At 44.0% G+C, this 16811-nt stretch overlaps 1 protein-coding gene across 2 annotated transcripts; it reads left to right on the top strand.

The window, feature by feature from the left end:
- The first annotated feature begins 1019 nt into the window (after nt 1–1019).
- itga6b (integrin, alpha 6b) lies at nt 1020–16791 on the top strand. Of its 2 annotated transcripts, XM_037084625.1 has the most exons (26): nt 1020–1292; nt 8644–8765; nt 8893–8972; nt 9476–9737; nt 10013–10144; nt 10234–10441; nt 10533–10726; nt 10845–10942; nt 11058–11185; nt 11274–11363; nt 11620–11681; nt 11777–11934; nt 12018–12158; nt 12259–12374; nt 12461–12617; nt 13027–13110; nt 13206–13285; nt 13485–13562; nt 13652–13754; nt 13879–14049; nt 14185–14286; nt 14404–14514; nt 14830–14928; nt 15035–15160; nt 15320–15407; nt 15953–16091. In XM_037084625.1, the coding sequence occupies exons 1-25, from the start codon at nt 1117–1119 to the stop codon at nt 15386–15388; spliced, it is 3147 nt and encodes a 1048-aa protein (XP_036940520.1). In that variant the 5' UTR covers nt 1020–1116; the 3' UTR covers nt 15389–15407; nt 15953–16091. The 2 variants fall into 2 exon arrangements, with proteins under 2 accessions (XP_036940520.1, XP_036940519.1); XM_037084624.1 differs by lacking the exon at nt 15320–15407 and having other exon boundaries at nt 15953–16791.
- Nucleotides 16792–16811: the final 20 nt, after the last annotated feature.

The following is a 16811-nucleotide window of genomic DNA, read 5'->3' as shown; positions in this document are numbered from 1 at the left end:
GTCCCAGTGCATCACGTGAAGATGTTCGAAACCTGGCTGTAAAGTCTGGTTCTGGGGGGGTGAATGACATCTTTTCTAAATAATTTGTGATCTCGGGGCTTCTAGAGACTTCTCTTCTTCCTCAGACGAGCTGCAGGGAGCGATTTCATGTTTTCTATCAGATGTTTTTTACATTTCTAAAGACAAGTCCCCATCTACTTGAGTTGTTTAGGACAATGCTGCAACAGCTGATTTGCTGTGAAGCTCCAGAAATGTTTAAATTACTAGAAAAAAAAAACCTTCCCTCAGCAGGAGGGGTGAGTAAATTACAACTGAATTTTCATTTTTGGGTGAAGTGTTCCTTTAAGCATGTAAGTATTGCTCTCTGAAGGCGGCTGCATTATTATAGCCATATTTATTATCTATTAAAGGCAATAAACTGCCCACACTGTTTTACAGTTACACTGTTTATATTTGTACATATCATGTATGTAAATTCTATTTATATTTCTGCTCTGGCTCTTCTTCTTACAGATTTATCACATTGTTTATTTTTTACAATTATTTATTGTTTATTATTATATTGAAATGTCCTTTGGCTGCTGTGATGCACAAATTTCCCCATTTGTGGCACTAATAAAGGAATTTCTGATTCCAGATTTCAGTCATATTATCATTAAATAAGTGTTGTGAAATGGTCTTGAAGCAACAATAACATCCTTTATCGCAGTTATTTCTTGGACAAGTGTGTCTGTGTGTATGTACAAGTGAGATCTCTTCAGTCAAGAACACATTTGAATTAATATTACAGTAAAATACCTTTAAAGAAGATTTTTCTATTTTTAGTTTTGATTTTTGTGTATCAAACGTCCAAAAACAGTCAGTGGAGAGAGTTTGTCCCCTGTCAGCAACATTTACGTGTATTGGTGTGTGTGTGTGTGTGTGTGTGTGTGTGTGTGTGTGTGTGTGTGTGTGTGTGTGTGTGTGTGTGTGTGTCAGGAGAGAGGCGGGGCAGCAGTAAAGTAAAGTGGTCCCCTCAGCCCTGCAGCAGCCAGTCATTTGCACTTTGCACCTCTTGTCAGGACTCACCTTCCAGCGGTTCGAAGGGAAGTTTGGTGCGCTCGACTTGTTTCACTCATGGAGGGCAGCAGGATCACCTGTGGACTGTGGCTGCTCGTCTTTCTCTCGGGGTGTGGGCGACTGTCCTCCTTCAACCTGGACAGCGAGAACGTGGTGCGGAGGAGCGGGGACCGGGACAGCCTGTTCGGCTTCTCCCTCGCCATGCACCGGCAGGTCGACCCGGACAGGAGAGTGTAAGAGCCAACACTTCTTCGTTTCTCTTGAGTTTCGCAGACGGCTCGTCGTCGAGCCATTAAAATAACTTTTGTAAGCGTGTAATTAAAATGTCACAGCCACTGCGGGTTTATTCCGGGTCCTTCAGTGCGGCTGCAGGAGGTGAGACAGACTTTCTAAAGCTTCTTTAAAAAGACCTGACATGTTTTATTCCTCCTACAGAGTGCGCAGGTATGTCGCAGGTAGTTTTTAAACCAGTCAAAGCTCAGAGTTTTTCACTCAATCTCAGCAGAAACGATTAATTCAGCTTCTTAAAAAGAGTGTAGTACCTCAAACACCTGCGTGAAAGTGGAACAATAGGCCTGCTGCACGCTAATCTTTGCCCAGGATTTCCTTCCAGGTTACTGATCTGGGAGTTGTTTTTTTTTGTTTTTGTTTTTTTATTGGAGCTCCACTGCAGATTTTTTTGTGCTGTTCTCTGGCTGCTGACTTTCTCCCAGAGAGGTATTTAGGTATTTGAGACCGAGCCTCAGCATTCAGAGGCATAAAAAACAAAAAGAAAACATCCCACTGAATCACTGTGGGCACCTTTATGGGCATTGAGTCAGAGGGATTTGTCATTGTGCATAAAGGCTAACAGCCCTCAAGTGGTCACTGGTTTGTGAAGTTTGGACATTAACTGACCTGAGATCAGAGAAGTGTTTAATGTGGGAATGTGTTATAACAGAAGTCCACATGTTTTTTTGGTGGAGGAAGTATTCAGATGCTTTAAAAACTGGAAATCGCTTCATTAAAAAAACAAAAAGCCCTGCTTGATGTAAAGTCTTGCGTTAAAGGGGCATTATGTAGATTCGGAGAAGAAATTCACGCACATACATTATTTACATTATGAATGAGGTAATAATACAAACATGTTTCTGTAAGGGAATAAACAAGGATAAATAAGTTCTGAAGATCTCATCAAAAAGTCAGTCATTTCTCTTCTGATTAAAATATCTTCCACAAAACAAATCTCTAAAAATGTTAGTAAAAAGTGAGGAAGTTTCAAAACGTATGGCCGTCGAGTGCCAGAGTGCATAAAGTCGCAAAATATCCAACCTGACTCCCTCCAGATGAAACCAGCCGTCTGGCAGCATTAAATAACATGAACAAATCAAATGAACAAATAAAAAACAGATTAAATAAATGTAAAATGCTACTTATTGTTCCAAAGAGCCCTTTTAAACTTGAACGTCATTTAGGAGAGTGCCAAAGCCCGACTGCCCCCTTTAATTCAATCAATCCCAATCTAATGTCCGACTCAATAGTCCAGTATCTCTACATTTTCAACTGTCCATAACTGCTTTACCATTATTTAACATCACAAGATTTAGGATCTGCATCAAACTGTACTCACTCAGAGACACCAGCCACCTTGATGCACATCTTTAAGATTCATGCATTATTCCCTGAGAAAATAACAAAAGTGTGGTGCGCTGTGTAGTTGTTAAGAAACTATAACTGTAATAGTAATAACTATAAAGTATAAACTATAATAGTAACTTATGAAGTTGATATTTACAGTATTAATAAGGTAATAATACAGTTTGAAGCTTGAGCGATAGAGCTGCTGAGAAGAATCCTGCAAATATAAACACAGTGAAACAGAATAAAATTGTGTTTTCCTTTGACGAAAGTTTTTTTTTTTTTTTTAAACTGTCATGAAAATCATTTAATGACGTTTTTTTTTTCTTCTGTTAAAAATCTCCTCTCCCAAAAATACATAGTGCAGCTTTAAAGAAAGCGAGAGGAAGTTGATGTAGTTTGTTCTGTTCTCGCCCGAGTCTCGAGGAAATCCATTAAATAGTTTTTGTATAATCCTGCTGACAAACTAACACGGGCGAAAACACAACTTACTTAAGTACAGTAACTATAGCTGTCAAATAAATATAGTGGTGTTAAAAGTACATTATTTCTCTCTGAACAATTGTAGAAGTAACATTAAATAAAGTATCCAAGTAAAGTACCTACAAGTATTTAAGTATGTATTTAAATTCCACCAATAGCAAATGTCGTTTAAAGTGTATAACAGTACAAGCAGCATAATGTAAACCACTTGTGCTGCAATCAATTGGCTCTTTACACAGAACTGATCAATACACAGACGGGGTTATTAGACTCCATGTGGAGGTTTGTGTTTGTGTAGCTAATTCACAGGGGTCACCCGCCCGCTGGAAGATAACCTGAACTACTACAGCTCGGAGTTATTAAGCATCCCTGAGTCTTTAACCTTCTCCACAGAGGTTACACACTGTTCATAAACGTATTTACACACTTCTACAACTGCACACACACACACACACACACACACAGTGGCAGTTTGTGTCCTAGTTTTTTAGGCCATGTCCAAATGAAAGACACATGGTGATCAGCACGAGACCAGAGCCCCCCGCCCCCGTCCGCCTCAGGTCCTTACATTAGATACAACAGAACACAGTTTGAGTCTCTGAGCTGGAAAACAACCAATTACAGTGACGATAACGTAGACGAGTGGAGGTGTGAACTACTGAGACAGTTAGACGGTTAATGGAGGAGTAGCTCGGCAGAGACATTTGACAATCTATTGGTTATTTTATGCATTTTTTTAAGCACAAACAAGGTTAAAGTTTAGGATGGATTTGATGTGCATTTTTCCCTGCTGTCTTATATTTTGTTGTCCAAACTGTTTAATTACTGGAGAGAGTGATTGCAGATCAGTCCTTAATATCACTGTCACAATACTGTACAGTTATGTCCCACATAGTCGACCTGTTTGTCTTTTACAGTACAGGTTTGTCCTTGATCAGGATGGAAAGCGATGAACTTGAGCCCTTCAGCGTGTTTGTGCTTCATCACAACACAAGTTTAAATGTGCGTTTGTGCATGTCGGAGCAGGAATCCCGGTTTGTTTTGCAAGTGACGGTGGCTCGTAGCGCTCGGTCGAGGTGGAATGTGCTCTCACCGTGTGGACTGTGTATTTGTGTGTATGCACATGTATTCATGCGTTGCCTGTGGATGCGTGTGTGTGTAATGTGTGAGTGCTGATGCATGCTGTGGCTGAGCGCTGAGGCGTTGTCTCGTTGTCAGTCACTTGGAAGAGTGTCAGAGTGCTCAGGGTGCTGCTGGATACATTCAGAGCCTCAGGCAAGGGAAAAGGAGAGTCGGGTAGATTGTGCTGACTGACAGTGATTTCCTCCGCTAACGTACATCTCATCAACACGGCATGGCGTGTGTGTGCTTGTGTGTCTCCTCACTCACTGCTTGGGCGTGCACAGTGAGTCACAGTCCTGCTCTAGCCATGCATACCAATTTTTATTTAGTCGACAATCTTCTTTGTGTCTTTCGTGCCCTGCAGGGGTGAGCTGTTACAGGTACCTGCAGGACAGGGCAGGAGCTGACGGGTGTGTGTGTGTGTGTGTGTGTGTGTGTGTGTGTGTGTGTGTGTATGCGTCAGAATGTACCAAGCATTCCTTGGTTGGTCATAATTGCTAGATGGAGCTGTATTATAAAATCAAGAGTTGGGGGGGGGCACAAATATCGTGAAGAGACAAACAAGGAGGGGGAGACGGAAGTTCAGGAGCTTGGATCGAGTGTGAGAAAAGCGTGTGTGTGTTTCTAAAGAATAAAGCGGCTCTGGAGAGATGAATGGATGTAGCGCAAAGAGTAAAGATACACAGACGTGCTGCGAGAGAGAGGAACGCGAGGCATGCCGGCATTTTAAATAGTCACGTCAATGTCAAGCTGTGTCCAGATTCCCAGTAATGATAGAGGAGATAAGAAGACTGTGGAGTTCAGTATTTAAAGTGTTAGACGTGTTATGGTAATTATCAGGTTGGCCATTTTAATTTTGGTTACTACAGGAATAGGTTTGCATGCTTAAATGATTAAAAAAAAAAATGCATGAGTGTTCTCACACAATCTGTTGTAGCTCATGTCCCTCCTGAACACCCAGTCTGCTCTGATTGGTCAGCTCACGCATGCCTGAGCCTGAGGTGACATAGTGTGACGAGGCGTTTCAGGAACAGTTGTTTCTGTGGGAGAGAGGAGCTCCCGTTTGCGTGGACTTTTTAACTTTCAAGACTTTTCATGTCCACGGGAACCTGCTGTACACACCACGGTGAAGGAGAGATAAAAACAGAGGGGAAAAAAAGCTTAGTATGTCTCCTTTAAGCCAGCTTTGTGTGGGAGCGTATATGGCCTGTGTTTCAGTATGAGGGTCAGATTCCTCCCCTTTGTTCACTTCAGGCTATTCGAGGTTATCCAACATCAAAGAGACAGAGAGAGAAAGAGAGAGGGAGAGAGAAAAAACCTTGAAGAAAAATAAGAGGTGATGGCTGAAAGAATGTGGAGAGGAGCATAAATCAGTTTTACATCTGGGCACCGAACACAAGCAGTTATTCAGCCAGTCAGAGTGAGCAGGCCCGATCCTGGCAGACAGATGCAGGGGAGAAGTTGGGTAACGCAAGACATGAACCTCTGGATCTGCAACCCATTTAGACGTGAACGCCTGTATTTGATAGGCTCGCCGTTGCCAGGCAACCGGCTCGGCAGCCAGAGCGGCTCACCTCTCTCAGTGGGACGCCGCTCGGTCACTCTGCTGCGCTGGTCGCTCTGTCGTCCCGGGGAGAGTCCCTGTGTCGCTGCCAGTGTGTGTGTGTGTGTGTGTGTCAGCCTAGGGAATCACTACACACACAAACACACACACACTCTTGTCTGTTTGTCTTCCTGTAGACTAAGCCAGTGTGTTGGGGCTTCCTCTGCTGGTGGTGATTGATAAGATTAACAGCGGGGTCTCTGTCAGTGTGCCAGCAGGTCAGCCTTATCACTGTGTCACCCCTCACGTCAGCACGCCACTCTTCAGTGGCAGTGGCAAGCAATAAAGATTATCTGTTTCTGCTGAAATGAGTCCACAATTTATATTCCTGAGAAAGGCTTTTTGTAAGTTGGATTGTGTGTTAGCAGCTACTTTTACAAGGGGTGAAGAGATTTTGGATCCTCGAAGGGGTCAATGATCTAATCCTCAGGCGTGTCATAGAGGTTGTGGTATTTAATATCCTCCTATTTCTGCTTCCTATCCTCACATTACTTCATTGACTACTGTATCCACGCTACTCTTCCTTGGCTGATGCATTGTAAACAAAGCAGCATGATTTATAGCAAGCATCATAGCGAATGAGGAGTCTGTGCCAAATAAAATAGCTATCTTTAACGGCGCACTGTGTAGTTTTGGAGAAGGAATTAAGACTCACAATTGTTCTCCGTGACTGAATAAACAAGTTGTTCTCAGAGGAAAATCAGGCCCAGAGAACACTGCTAGAAAGGTTGCAGGGTCCGCCACATATAAACAAAAGTAAAAACCGGATGAAATTAATGTTTTTAGTTTGTTGATTCAGTTTCTTATGTCATAGAAACAAAGATAGTTTGTTAATTTAGTTTATTTAGGCAAAGATCTTTGTCTTCCCCAAAACTACGTAGTGCACCTTTAATGCAAAATTGTATTGAGAGGTTCATTGGCAAATTCTTGTCTGGCTTTAGTCTATTGGCCATTTTCAAGTTAGATATTGCAATTTTATTGCAATTCAATCAGTAACTTCATTGTCGGAGTCTTTGCACTATTGTTGGATGCATTTACCCCGAAGGAAACAGATGAGCGAATGCATCACAGTGAAGTTGGAACTACAGCATCCATTCTCCATTACTGCAGCAGAGACCCCAGACCCAGTGACCCCACTTCCCAGCGTGTCGTGGCAGAGCACTTTCCGTCCATTCTCCTGACTTCCTGTGTCTCTGAGGATGATCAGAGTGGAGATGTGCCCACCTGGGACTTGCAGCCTGTCACGAATCATTCCTCGGACTCATCGTTATGATTGACGGTTTCACCGAGCGTGAAAATACGTTTTCTGTTGGGTACATTAGTGAACTTAGAGGTGAAGACTTGAGACTGTGTGGTGTTGAATGTCAAGTGTCACCCTCGTAGTTTAAAGCAAAGGCTGGATTGGACACTTGGTGGGTGGGATAATTGCACAAATTATAGTGCTCTGGTTTTTGAAAGAAGGCCAAAGCAATCCAGTGGTTGAAATGGGATACACAGCGTACACTTGTCTATGATAGCAGAGGGAGTGTGTTTCTGTTGTGATGACTTATCTTAAAGAATTTTGTTTTAAGGAAAGTTTTCTGTGAATCCATCTAATAACAGCAGCATCGTAAGACTGTCTGCAAACTTTGTGAACAGTTTCAACAAGCGATATATCTGCGTGTCATGTAAATAGATTTACTGTCCCTTGCTAATTCCCATCACGCCTGCTGAAGTCAATATTCCTGATGATTAACGCTTGTCTGAAAAAGTTGTCTCTATAGTTTCAAATCTTCTCCCACATGCTGTCAGGTCTACAGCGGCAGGCACGCCGGTCACATTAGGCGTCGGCTCTTCACTCTTCGCTCTGACTGTGTGTCTCTGTAAATCCTCCCAGATGGAGTGTAATGTGTGTGTATCTGAGAATGCTTTGTGCTCCGGCTAAAAATGGCTTCGCTTAATCTCATCTGGTGAAGACAGCTCCCCGTACAACATTAACTCTGGAGTTCATGATGGGATGGACAAAGCGAGCCAGAGAAGAGCTCCTGGAACATGCAGAGAGCGAGAGATTGTCAGTGCATCAGTTCGATGGACGACACCCTTGACTTGTTTGATTAACTCTGTAGGAAACCCTGGGAACTGGATGCCAATCGCCGAGGCTCGGGTGTGGCATCTGCCCTTGTCCTTTGCTCCACAAAGGCAGCCTCTGTGTGTGTGTGTGTGTGTGTGTGTGTGTGTGTGGAGACAGGGATAGACAACCCGGTTCAATCAACCACAGCAGGCGTTTGAAAGGGGTCTTTGACTCGGTTGGGCCGTGAGGACATGGAACATCAGTTTGACGGCGGATGTGTGTGTTTGTGCGTGAATATGGCCGCTGTGTGACACAGTGGACTGGAATGTGTGATGATAATATAATGCACCAGTGGAAGAAATGCTTGAATGCTAGATTTGCAGATGAGATGTTAATGCTCAAGCCCTCCATTCACCATCAAGCTGCATGTGCACGAAGAGACATTTGACTCGGAATGGTCGCAAATGTGTATTTCATGATCTACAAATGAAAAATAAGATGATTTGTGTGTCATTTTCGGCAGTAATGTCGTTTCCAATCCACACACAGGTCTCAAACAGTTTGAACACATTTACAGGAGTTTTGAAAATGCACACATCACAACTGGAACTTAAAGGCGTCCTGTGGATACGGATCTTATCGTATTTATTGAATATGTATGCACACAGTTTTGAAACTCTCTCCACATTCATTTGCGTGTCTGTTGCAGGCTGCTGGTCGGCGCCCCGAAAGCAAAAGCCTTGAGTGGTCAGAAGTCTAAAGTGACGGGAGGACTGTACAGCTGTGACATCAACTCACCTGGTTGTACCAGAGTTAACTTTGATAATGAAGGTGAGATATCTGATGACATCTGTGTAATTCGTTTATATGTTTCAGGCTACATTGTAGAGTAATAAGGCCCAATCTTTGAGTAACAGTATCCTCTTTGTGTCTACTTCGGCCCCTTGTCTCTGTGTAGAGGACCTGAAAAGTGAAAGCAAAGAGAACCAGTGGATGGGGGTGACTGTCAACAGTCAGGGGCCAGGAGGCAAGATTGTGGTAAGAATGTGTGTCTTTGTGTCTGACCATCACTGTCAAACTGAACAGCTTCAGTCTGACATCACAAATTCAGATGTAGCACTGAAGCAATAAGTCAGTTAATCGATTAGCCAGTCATCAGCAACTGGCCTAAAATGCCAAATGTTCTGTGGCTGCAGCAGTCCATTCGTTCTGCTTTATATCATCGTAAATGCTAGAATGCTAGACGTGCAGATGTTAATGCTCAAGCCTCCATTCATGATGTGCATTTGATTGAGCTGCATGTGCACGAAGAGAAATTAGACTCTAATTAGACTTAGAGATTTGTGCGTCATTTCGGGTCTTCACTAACGTCATTTCCACTCCACACATGGGTGCCAAACAGTTTGAGCCCATTTACGGGAGTTTTTGAAAAATGCACACATGACAACTTTTAAGGAAAATGTAAGAGCGAAACTGGAGCTCCGTTGGTTTGTGACTGTGACCAGAAAACTCTCAGCCGTGCGTTTCTGTGTCCCGGTTAGACCTGCGCCCATCGCTACCAGAAACGGTCCAACGTGGGAAAAGCCATCGAGTCCCGAGACATAATCGGCCGCTGCTACGTGCTGAGCCAGGACTTAACAATTGATCCCCTTTCAATTGAGGACGGGGGTAACTGGCATTTCTGCAATGGCCGAGCCAGAGGTCACGAGATGTTTGGCTCCTGCCAGCAGGGCCTCTCTGCCACCTTCGACAAGGACTACCACTACCTCATCTTTGGTGCTCCTGGAGCGTACAACTGGAAAGGTAGTTGAATGTGAATGTGTATGTGCATGTTTGAATTAAGCTATAAAAGAAGACCTTAACTGCACATGGGCTTCATTACCATGATGACTCTGAATGATTTACTAGTTCACTTTTCAATTGCAAAGGAATTTGCAGTGATGCAAATTCCACATTGCTGCCAGTTGGATTATCGTGTTGTGTTTTTTTTTTTTTTCTTCCTTTTTATGGCAAGACAGATCACTAACTCTGTCTATCATAACACTAACTCATCTCATCTCATGTTGTCTCTTCTCCAGGTGTGGTGCGGTTGGAGCAAAAGAATGAAACCTTCATAGAGATGGGCATCTATGAAGACGGTCCTTTTGAGGCAGGAGATGAGGGCGAAAAGAACCCTGATGAGGTCCCCGCTCCTCCAAACAGCTACCTGGGTAAATCACTGCTCTCCGATCTGCTCATCCAGTCATCTTACACAATCTCTTCACAAGCTTATTCAAACACCTTTGTGTCCGTCTCCCAGGCTTCGCTCTGGACTCGGGGAAGAGTCTGGTCGAGAAGGGCGTTCTGACGGTGGTGGCCGGAGCTCCCAGAGCGAACCACAGCGGGGCCGTGGTGCTGCTGAAGAAAGGCGAAAGCAGAAACCTACTGGAGCAGTACACGTTGGAAGGGGAAGGCCTCGCCTCATCGTTTGGCTACGATCTGGCCGTGTTGGATCTCAACATGGATGGGTGAGTGAGGCAGGGTGATACACGCGACCTTTAATCCTGTTATTACCACCACTATAAGCTCACAAACAGGCCATGCTCGTGTGTGTGTCAGGTGGCAGGACATCGTGGTGGGAGCGCCTCAGTACTTTGAGAAGGAGGGAGAAATCGGAGGAGCCGTCTACGTCTACATCAACAAAGGCGGAAAGTGGAACGAAGTCAAGCCCGAGAGGATAGACGGACCTCAGGACTCCATGTTTGGACTGGCTGTGGAAAACCTGGGGGACATCAATCAGGACGGTTACCACGGTGAGGCTGCCGCGTTTGTGCGCGTGCATATGTATACTCACGACAACCGGTCATTCGTGATTCCTCTCCTCGAATGAAAAGTACCTGTTTGAGTCACTGTTGTCGTTCTTGCTGTCAGACTTTGCTGTGGGAGCTCCTTATGATGCAAACGGTGCTGGGACCGTTTCCATCTATCACGGTGCAGCGAAAGGTCTCAGCTCTAAAGACGCTGCACAGGTATGTAATAAGTCTTCATTGGCATATTGTCCAACATCCTGTCATGACTTAAACAAACACTTTTGTATTGTTAGTCTCTTTAATCACTTGTGTGTGTGTGTGTCTCTTGTTTTAGGTCCTATCTGGCAAAAATCTAGGAGTCAAGCTCTTTGGCTACTCTCTCGCGGGAAACATGGACCTGGACAAGAACTCCTACCCTGACCTCGCTGTCGGATCCCTCTCTGACTCTGTCTTCGTCTTCAGGTGAGAGAACTGGTGTGTGTTTTTTTTCTCAGTGTGTATCTGATCCGATCGCGGTCAGGAAGTTGCTCACTGAGTTCTGTCTTCTCAGAGCTCGTCCAGTTATTAACATCAAGAAGGAAATCGTGTTCAGCCCGAAGAAAATCGACCTCACCACGAAGAACTGTGGCAACTCTTTCTGGTACGTGGGTCAGTTGTTTTTCCCTATTTAGTCAAATCAAAGATTCAGTTTTTAAAAGGGCAATGTGTCAAGTGAGTGCAGGGAAGCAACAGTTGTTTTGTCATGTCTGCACCTTTATTCCCTCAGAGTTAAGCAGAACCGTCATATTATTGATTTCAGCAGATGCTTCGTTTATTTCTGGACATTCATCAAACTTATGTGGAAAAGTGCTATACCAATACTGTGTCTGACTGGATAAACTGCTTTATGCCTTCAGCTTAAACGTAAAGGTGTGCTTCACCTACACTGCCAACCCCAAGAACTACGCTCCGAGTCTGAGTAAGCCAACCCATCTTTTTCTGTAAGCCAAAATTTGATGATCATTTTGTTTTTACTCAGCCTCTTATTTATATTCCCGTGTCTGTCCCATCCAGCGGTGGCTTATACTCTGGCGGCCGACGCTGACAAGAAGGAGAAGGGTCTCATCCCCAGAGGGACCTTCAAGGACACTGGTGGCTCCGAATCCAAAGGGATCATCAGCATGAACAGCAAAGGAAAGCAGCAGTGTGTTGAACGTGAGCTCCAGATACAGGTAGCCACTCCCTCTGCAAAACTCAGCTCTCTTGATCGAAGTGCATTGTGAGCGTGGTGTAATGTTCTGTCATCTCTCTGCAGGAAAATATCAAAGATAAGCTGCATGGGATCCCCATCGATGTGTCTGTGGCGATCCAGGACGCCAAACGTAAACGCAGACAGAGCTCAGCTCCGCTGTCGCCTGTCCTAGATGACAAAGAGGATAAAACGACTCGATCAGAGGTGTGTACACCAGATATTTAATGCAGGAACACACTGCAAGATATAATTTATAGCTTGGTTGACGTTCCTGCTGTATCTGTGTAATCTTGCCCGGTTGTAGGTGCATTTCCTGAAGGAGGGATGTGGCACCGACGACATTTGTAGGAGCAAATTGCAGGTGAAATATCGCTATGGCTACAGGACGACTGACCAAGACACATTCGATCCATTAAAGCTGTGAGAGAATAATTTGTTTTGGCTTCAAAGGTTTTTTTAAGACTGATTCGTCAACACACAGGCTCATAACTTGTGTTTATCTGAAGGGAGAACGACGTGCCGGTGATCTCGCTCAGCGACCAGAAGGATATCGCTCTGGAGGTCACAGTCAGCAATCTGAAAGGAGACGATGCGTACGAAGCCCGTGTGGTCGCCACCTTCCCACGCACCCTTTCTTACTCTGCTTTCCGCGTTCCAGCGAATGTAAGCTTCTCCGTCTGCGTCTCTCACACACAAACACACGGACTTCACACACTGCTCACGTCATGGATTTCCAATTCAAGGTGTTTTGTCTTTGTGTGATACCTATGGAGCCTATTTTTCATTGTAGAAATCTGCAGGTTAAAGCAATAGTTCTGAAGCTCATTACACATGTATTCTTTAACAATTTAAAATGATTCTGAGCTCATTTCTGACATCATCAACCCAGCCAAACTTGAAAAATCAGTTTCGGTTTGTGTGGGTTGTCTTGTAAAAGTTGGCTTCTTCTTGAAGCACAGTTCTAGGATTCAGCAAGGAGGCAAGGAATTCCATACAAGTTGAAAAATGAAAATCTAGGTATAAACTGGGAGGTCCCGGGTGAGTTTTGATTGGAACCTCTTTTTGATTCCAGGAGCAGCAAGTAACCTGCGTGGCCAATAAAGACGGCTCTCAGGCTGATTGTGAGCTTGGAAACCCCTTCAAACGTGACTCAACGGTGAGAGGAAATCACTTTCCAGCACCGTCTGCCTCCTCTGCACTTCTAACGGCGCTGTTCAGCCTTATTTAATGACTCTGTTTTTGTGCATACAGTCGACCTTCTACATTATTCTGAGTACATCAGGAATCTCTCCAAACACCACTGAGCTGGAGATAAATCTACAGCCAGAGACGTAAGTGCCCAATAACATGGATTAACATTTTCTAAATGGTTTGGTGATTGATTTTTAAATGATGGATGGTGGTCTTCATTATTTGAACCGTGGAGATGGTTTGAGGTTCCATTCCTTCTTGACTCCTGCTCTGTATTTTCCTTTATAATCCATTTACTTTGTAGTTTTTCTGACCTGTGTGTCACCTCTGATTGGACAGGACAAGCAACCAGATGAACTTAGCCCCTATTAAAGCAAAGGCAAAGGTGAACATCAAGTTGCAGCTGTCTGTATCGGGGTAAGAATCACACACAGATAAAGTTCATGGCCCAAAAAAACACACAAGCATGCACAGATTGTACTAACTGTGTGTCTCTGTCTTTCCAGAATAGCCCAGCCGTCTCAGGTCTACTATACAGGAGAGGTCAAAGGTGAGGCTGCCATGAAGTCTGAAAGTGAAATCGGCAGTGCTATCACACACCAGATCAGGGTGAGTACAGGAAAACTCAGGAAAAAAGTCATTTCCTTCCCTGAGCGGCTCGACCTCTTTCAGCACTTTTAATATTAGTATAATGTCCTCTGAGGTAGATCACCGTTGCTGTCTTGGTTTACAGATCATCAATCTGGGAAAGCGCTTGACAGACTTTGGCACCACCACCCTCGAGATCGACTGGCCAAAGGAGACAGACAAGGGGAAGTGGCTTCTCTACCTGACGAAGATCAGCTCCACTGGAGTGGACCACATGGAGTGCTCCCCTGAAGAGGAGGTCAACCCTCGGAAGTTGGTGAGTGGGAACATCACATTGAGGTTGTGAAAGAAGTGGATCATTTGACATTTGAAGATTCTATATTAATGAAATAACATAAACAAGTTGAGGTAAATGTAATAAACAGATGTGCTTTTTCTCCTCTGCGTTAAGGCGCTAAGTTCCAGCAGGATGAGAAGAGCAGCAGAAAACACTAAGGGAAGCGACGAGGGCACTTTCTCACGTTTACTTGACAAGAAGAAATATGAAACTCTGGTAATTCCACACCACCAACTTCTATTCTTTTGTTTTATATTGCTGTATTTCATGTGCTTTTACAACCAGAAGCAGGGGAACACAGCTGTAACTCTGTGCTCCCTTCTTCGTTGACAGTCCTGTGGCAAGGGGGCCAAATGTGTGAAGATAAGGTGCCCCCTGCGGGGCCTGGACAGTAATGCAGTCATCACTCTCAACTCTCGCCTCTGGAACGGCACCTTCATCGAGGTAACACGACAGGAAAATGACCTGTTTTTATTAAAACTACCTGGTCAGGAAGTGCCATAATTTTCATAAGTATTCATTAACATTTTAAGGTTAAATCACAAGTCATTACTCTAGGAAATTTTTTCTTTTTTTTCTTTTTTTATGAATGATGACACTACTTGATCCTGATTAGAGTTCTATGGAATACGAATCTCATTCACAAGAATCCTGAATTTTCTTTTTATTTGACGGATAAGGATTGTTCCAGCGGATGTTGTCTTGCACGCACCGAGCACCTTGATGTAAACTTGATAAACTCCCTTTGTCTTTAAACAGGATTATTCCACGTTACACCACGTGGAGGTGATAGTGAAGGCCTCTCTGAATGTGGATAGCACAACAAAGAACACAGTGCTGGAGAATAAAGACACAGAGGTTATTCATGTTGAATTTTTTTTTTATTCTGGATTAGATAAATAGAGAGACATTTAACGGTCACTCTGATCCAGAGAGCTTAATCCTGATGTTCTGCGCTCGGCAGGTAAAGCTGACGGTGTTCCCAGAGAGGCGTGAGGCTCAGTATGGCGGCGTGCCGTGGTGGATAATCGTGCTGTCCGTCTTGTTCGGGCTGATGCTGTTAGCCCTGCTTGCTTTCCTTCTCTGGAAGGTAGGACAACAAACCGGGGAACACACTCCTGCTCCAGCAAATTAAAAAAACAAAACAAACAAAACACATAATGCAAATCCACATTTTCAGAAAGGTCTTTGAGTCTGTGAAGCATCATCTACAGAACAACTGCAGGTCTAACGATTCTCCTCTCCTCAGTGTGGAGTCTTTGGGAAAAAGAATAAAGAGGACCCGTCTGAAAAAGAGAGACTGACATCAAATGCATAAAAAAAAAAAAAGACAGAGGGTAAACTTACCCGGCCTGCCACGAATGGGTGAAACGGCTTCTCTTGCTCCTTTTTTCCCTACAAAAGTGCTGCTTTCTGGTGTCAGGGAGGCAGTGGGCAACTCTCACACCGTGACATGAATGCTAATGTACAAGCTAACTGATTATTTCTGCAAAGAGTTGACGCCTAAGATATTTTCACACATGATTATGTGTGGATCGTCACAGTTTACCTGCATGGCCAGGGGAGGTGATGGCTGATAAGCACTGACTGAGGATCGACATGGGGGCTGTTCTCCTGCATCTCTTTGATTCGCTTCTGCACATGCAGTCACTCGGTCTGCAGGTTTTCTTTCTCTCTACGTTTAAAAACAGGGGCATTTGAACGTGTTTCCTGTCTTTAAGGAGTGCAGGTTGCTTGTCTACACCTCTCACTGGACTCACTGCATCTTGGATGTCTCATCAACTCTCCTCTGCTTTCTCTCTCTGAATGTCTTTAAATAGCCTTTTCCCCCCACGAACAGAACATTGTTTGACTTTTTGTCCCCCCCGTTTCTTCTCTGCAGTGTGGCTTCTTTAAGCGAGCCAAGTATGAAGACAAGGTTCCCAGTTACAGCGCTGTTCGGATCAAACGGGAGGAGAGAGCGATAAGCCCTGGGCACGGTAACTGGGAAAACCTGGAAAAGAAGCCCTGGATGACAACCTGGCACGACAAAGAACATTATTCTTAACAGCTGATGAGAGTCCACGCAGATTGTTGACGCTAAACTCCAAAATTTCTCTATTTTTTTTTCCTGCCTTGTCTTTTTCACAGAGTGGACTGTAAATATCAAGAAACAAACTGAGAGACTAATTATCTGATCAAACATCCTGCTTCATTGGGCTGAACTGAATCCTGTATGAATCACTGGAGGGGGAGGAGAGTTGCGGTGCAGGCGACTGCTGTCTGTCAGCTTGTTTTGTACATTTACTACATTCACAGTGTTGACTGCGGACGGGTGGGGATGGGAGCGTTTTTATTTTTAAAAAAGACATTTTGTACATTTTTCTTGGAATGTTTTGCAGAATTGTTTATATTTATTCTTTGTGAGGAGTTCTTTACGTTACGCGCCACACAGGCCAAAGAATCATGCAACTGAAATGTGTTCATTTTTACCCCCGTTTTTAAAAAGTGCACCTGCCTTTAACTTGTTGACCGATCAACATTTTTCATGCTCAGGGTGCCTCAGGTCGGACACGTCGCGGAGGGAGCGCAAACGATCCCACTCGGTTTGTAAATACACACTACCAATCCTCTGCAGAGTTCCCACGGTTATTCACTGGCTGTAACAAAAGAGAAGGAAGAAAGTGAGAGAGTATAAAGAGTTTGTTGAATAAAGATTTTCTTTTTTTAAATGTTGTCATATCCAAGTGTTCTGCCTGCGC

Source organism: Acanthopagrus latus, chromosome 21, assembly GCF_904848185.1.
Source record: "Acanthopagrus latus isolate v.2019 chromosome 21, fAcaLat1.1, whole genome shotgun sequence".
In the NCBI taxonomy this organism is placed as follows: domain Eukaryota; kingdom Metazoa; phylum Chordata; class Actinopteri; order Spariformes; family Sparidae; genus Acanthopagrus; species Acanthopagrus latus.
The sequence above is the reverse complement of the archived record's forward strand: the minus strand, read 5'-3'. Positions and strand labels throughout refer to the sequence as shown.

Coding starts and splice junctions, on each gene's coding strand:
- itga6b (XM_037084624.1), top strand. CDS start 1,117: ATGGAGGGCAGCAGGATCACCTGTGGACTGTGGCTGCTCGTCTTTCTC. Junction 9,738..10,012: donor TGGAGCGTACAACTGGAAAG/GTAGTTGAATGT, acceptor TCTCTTCTCCAG/GTGTGGTGCGGTTGGAGCAA. Junction 13,563..13,651: donor TTGCAGCTGTCTGTATCGGG/GTAAGAATCACA, acceptor CTGTCTTTCCAG/AATAGCCCAGCCGTCTCAGG.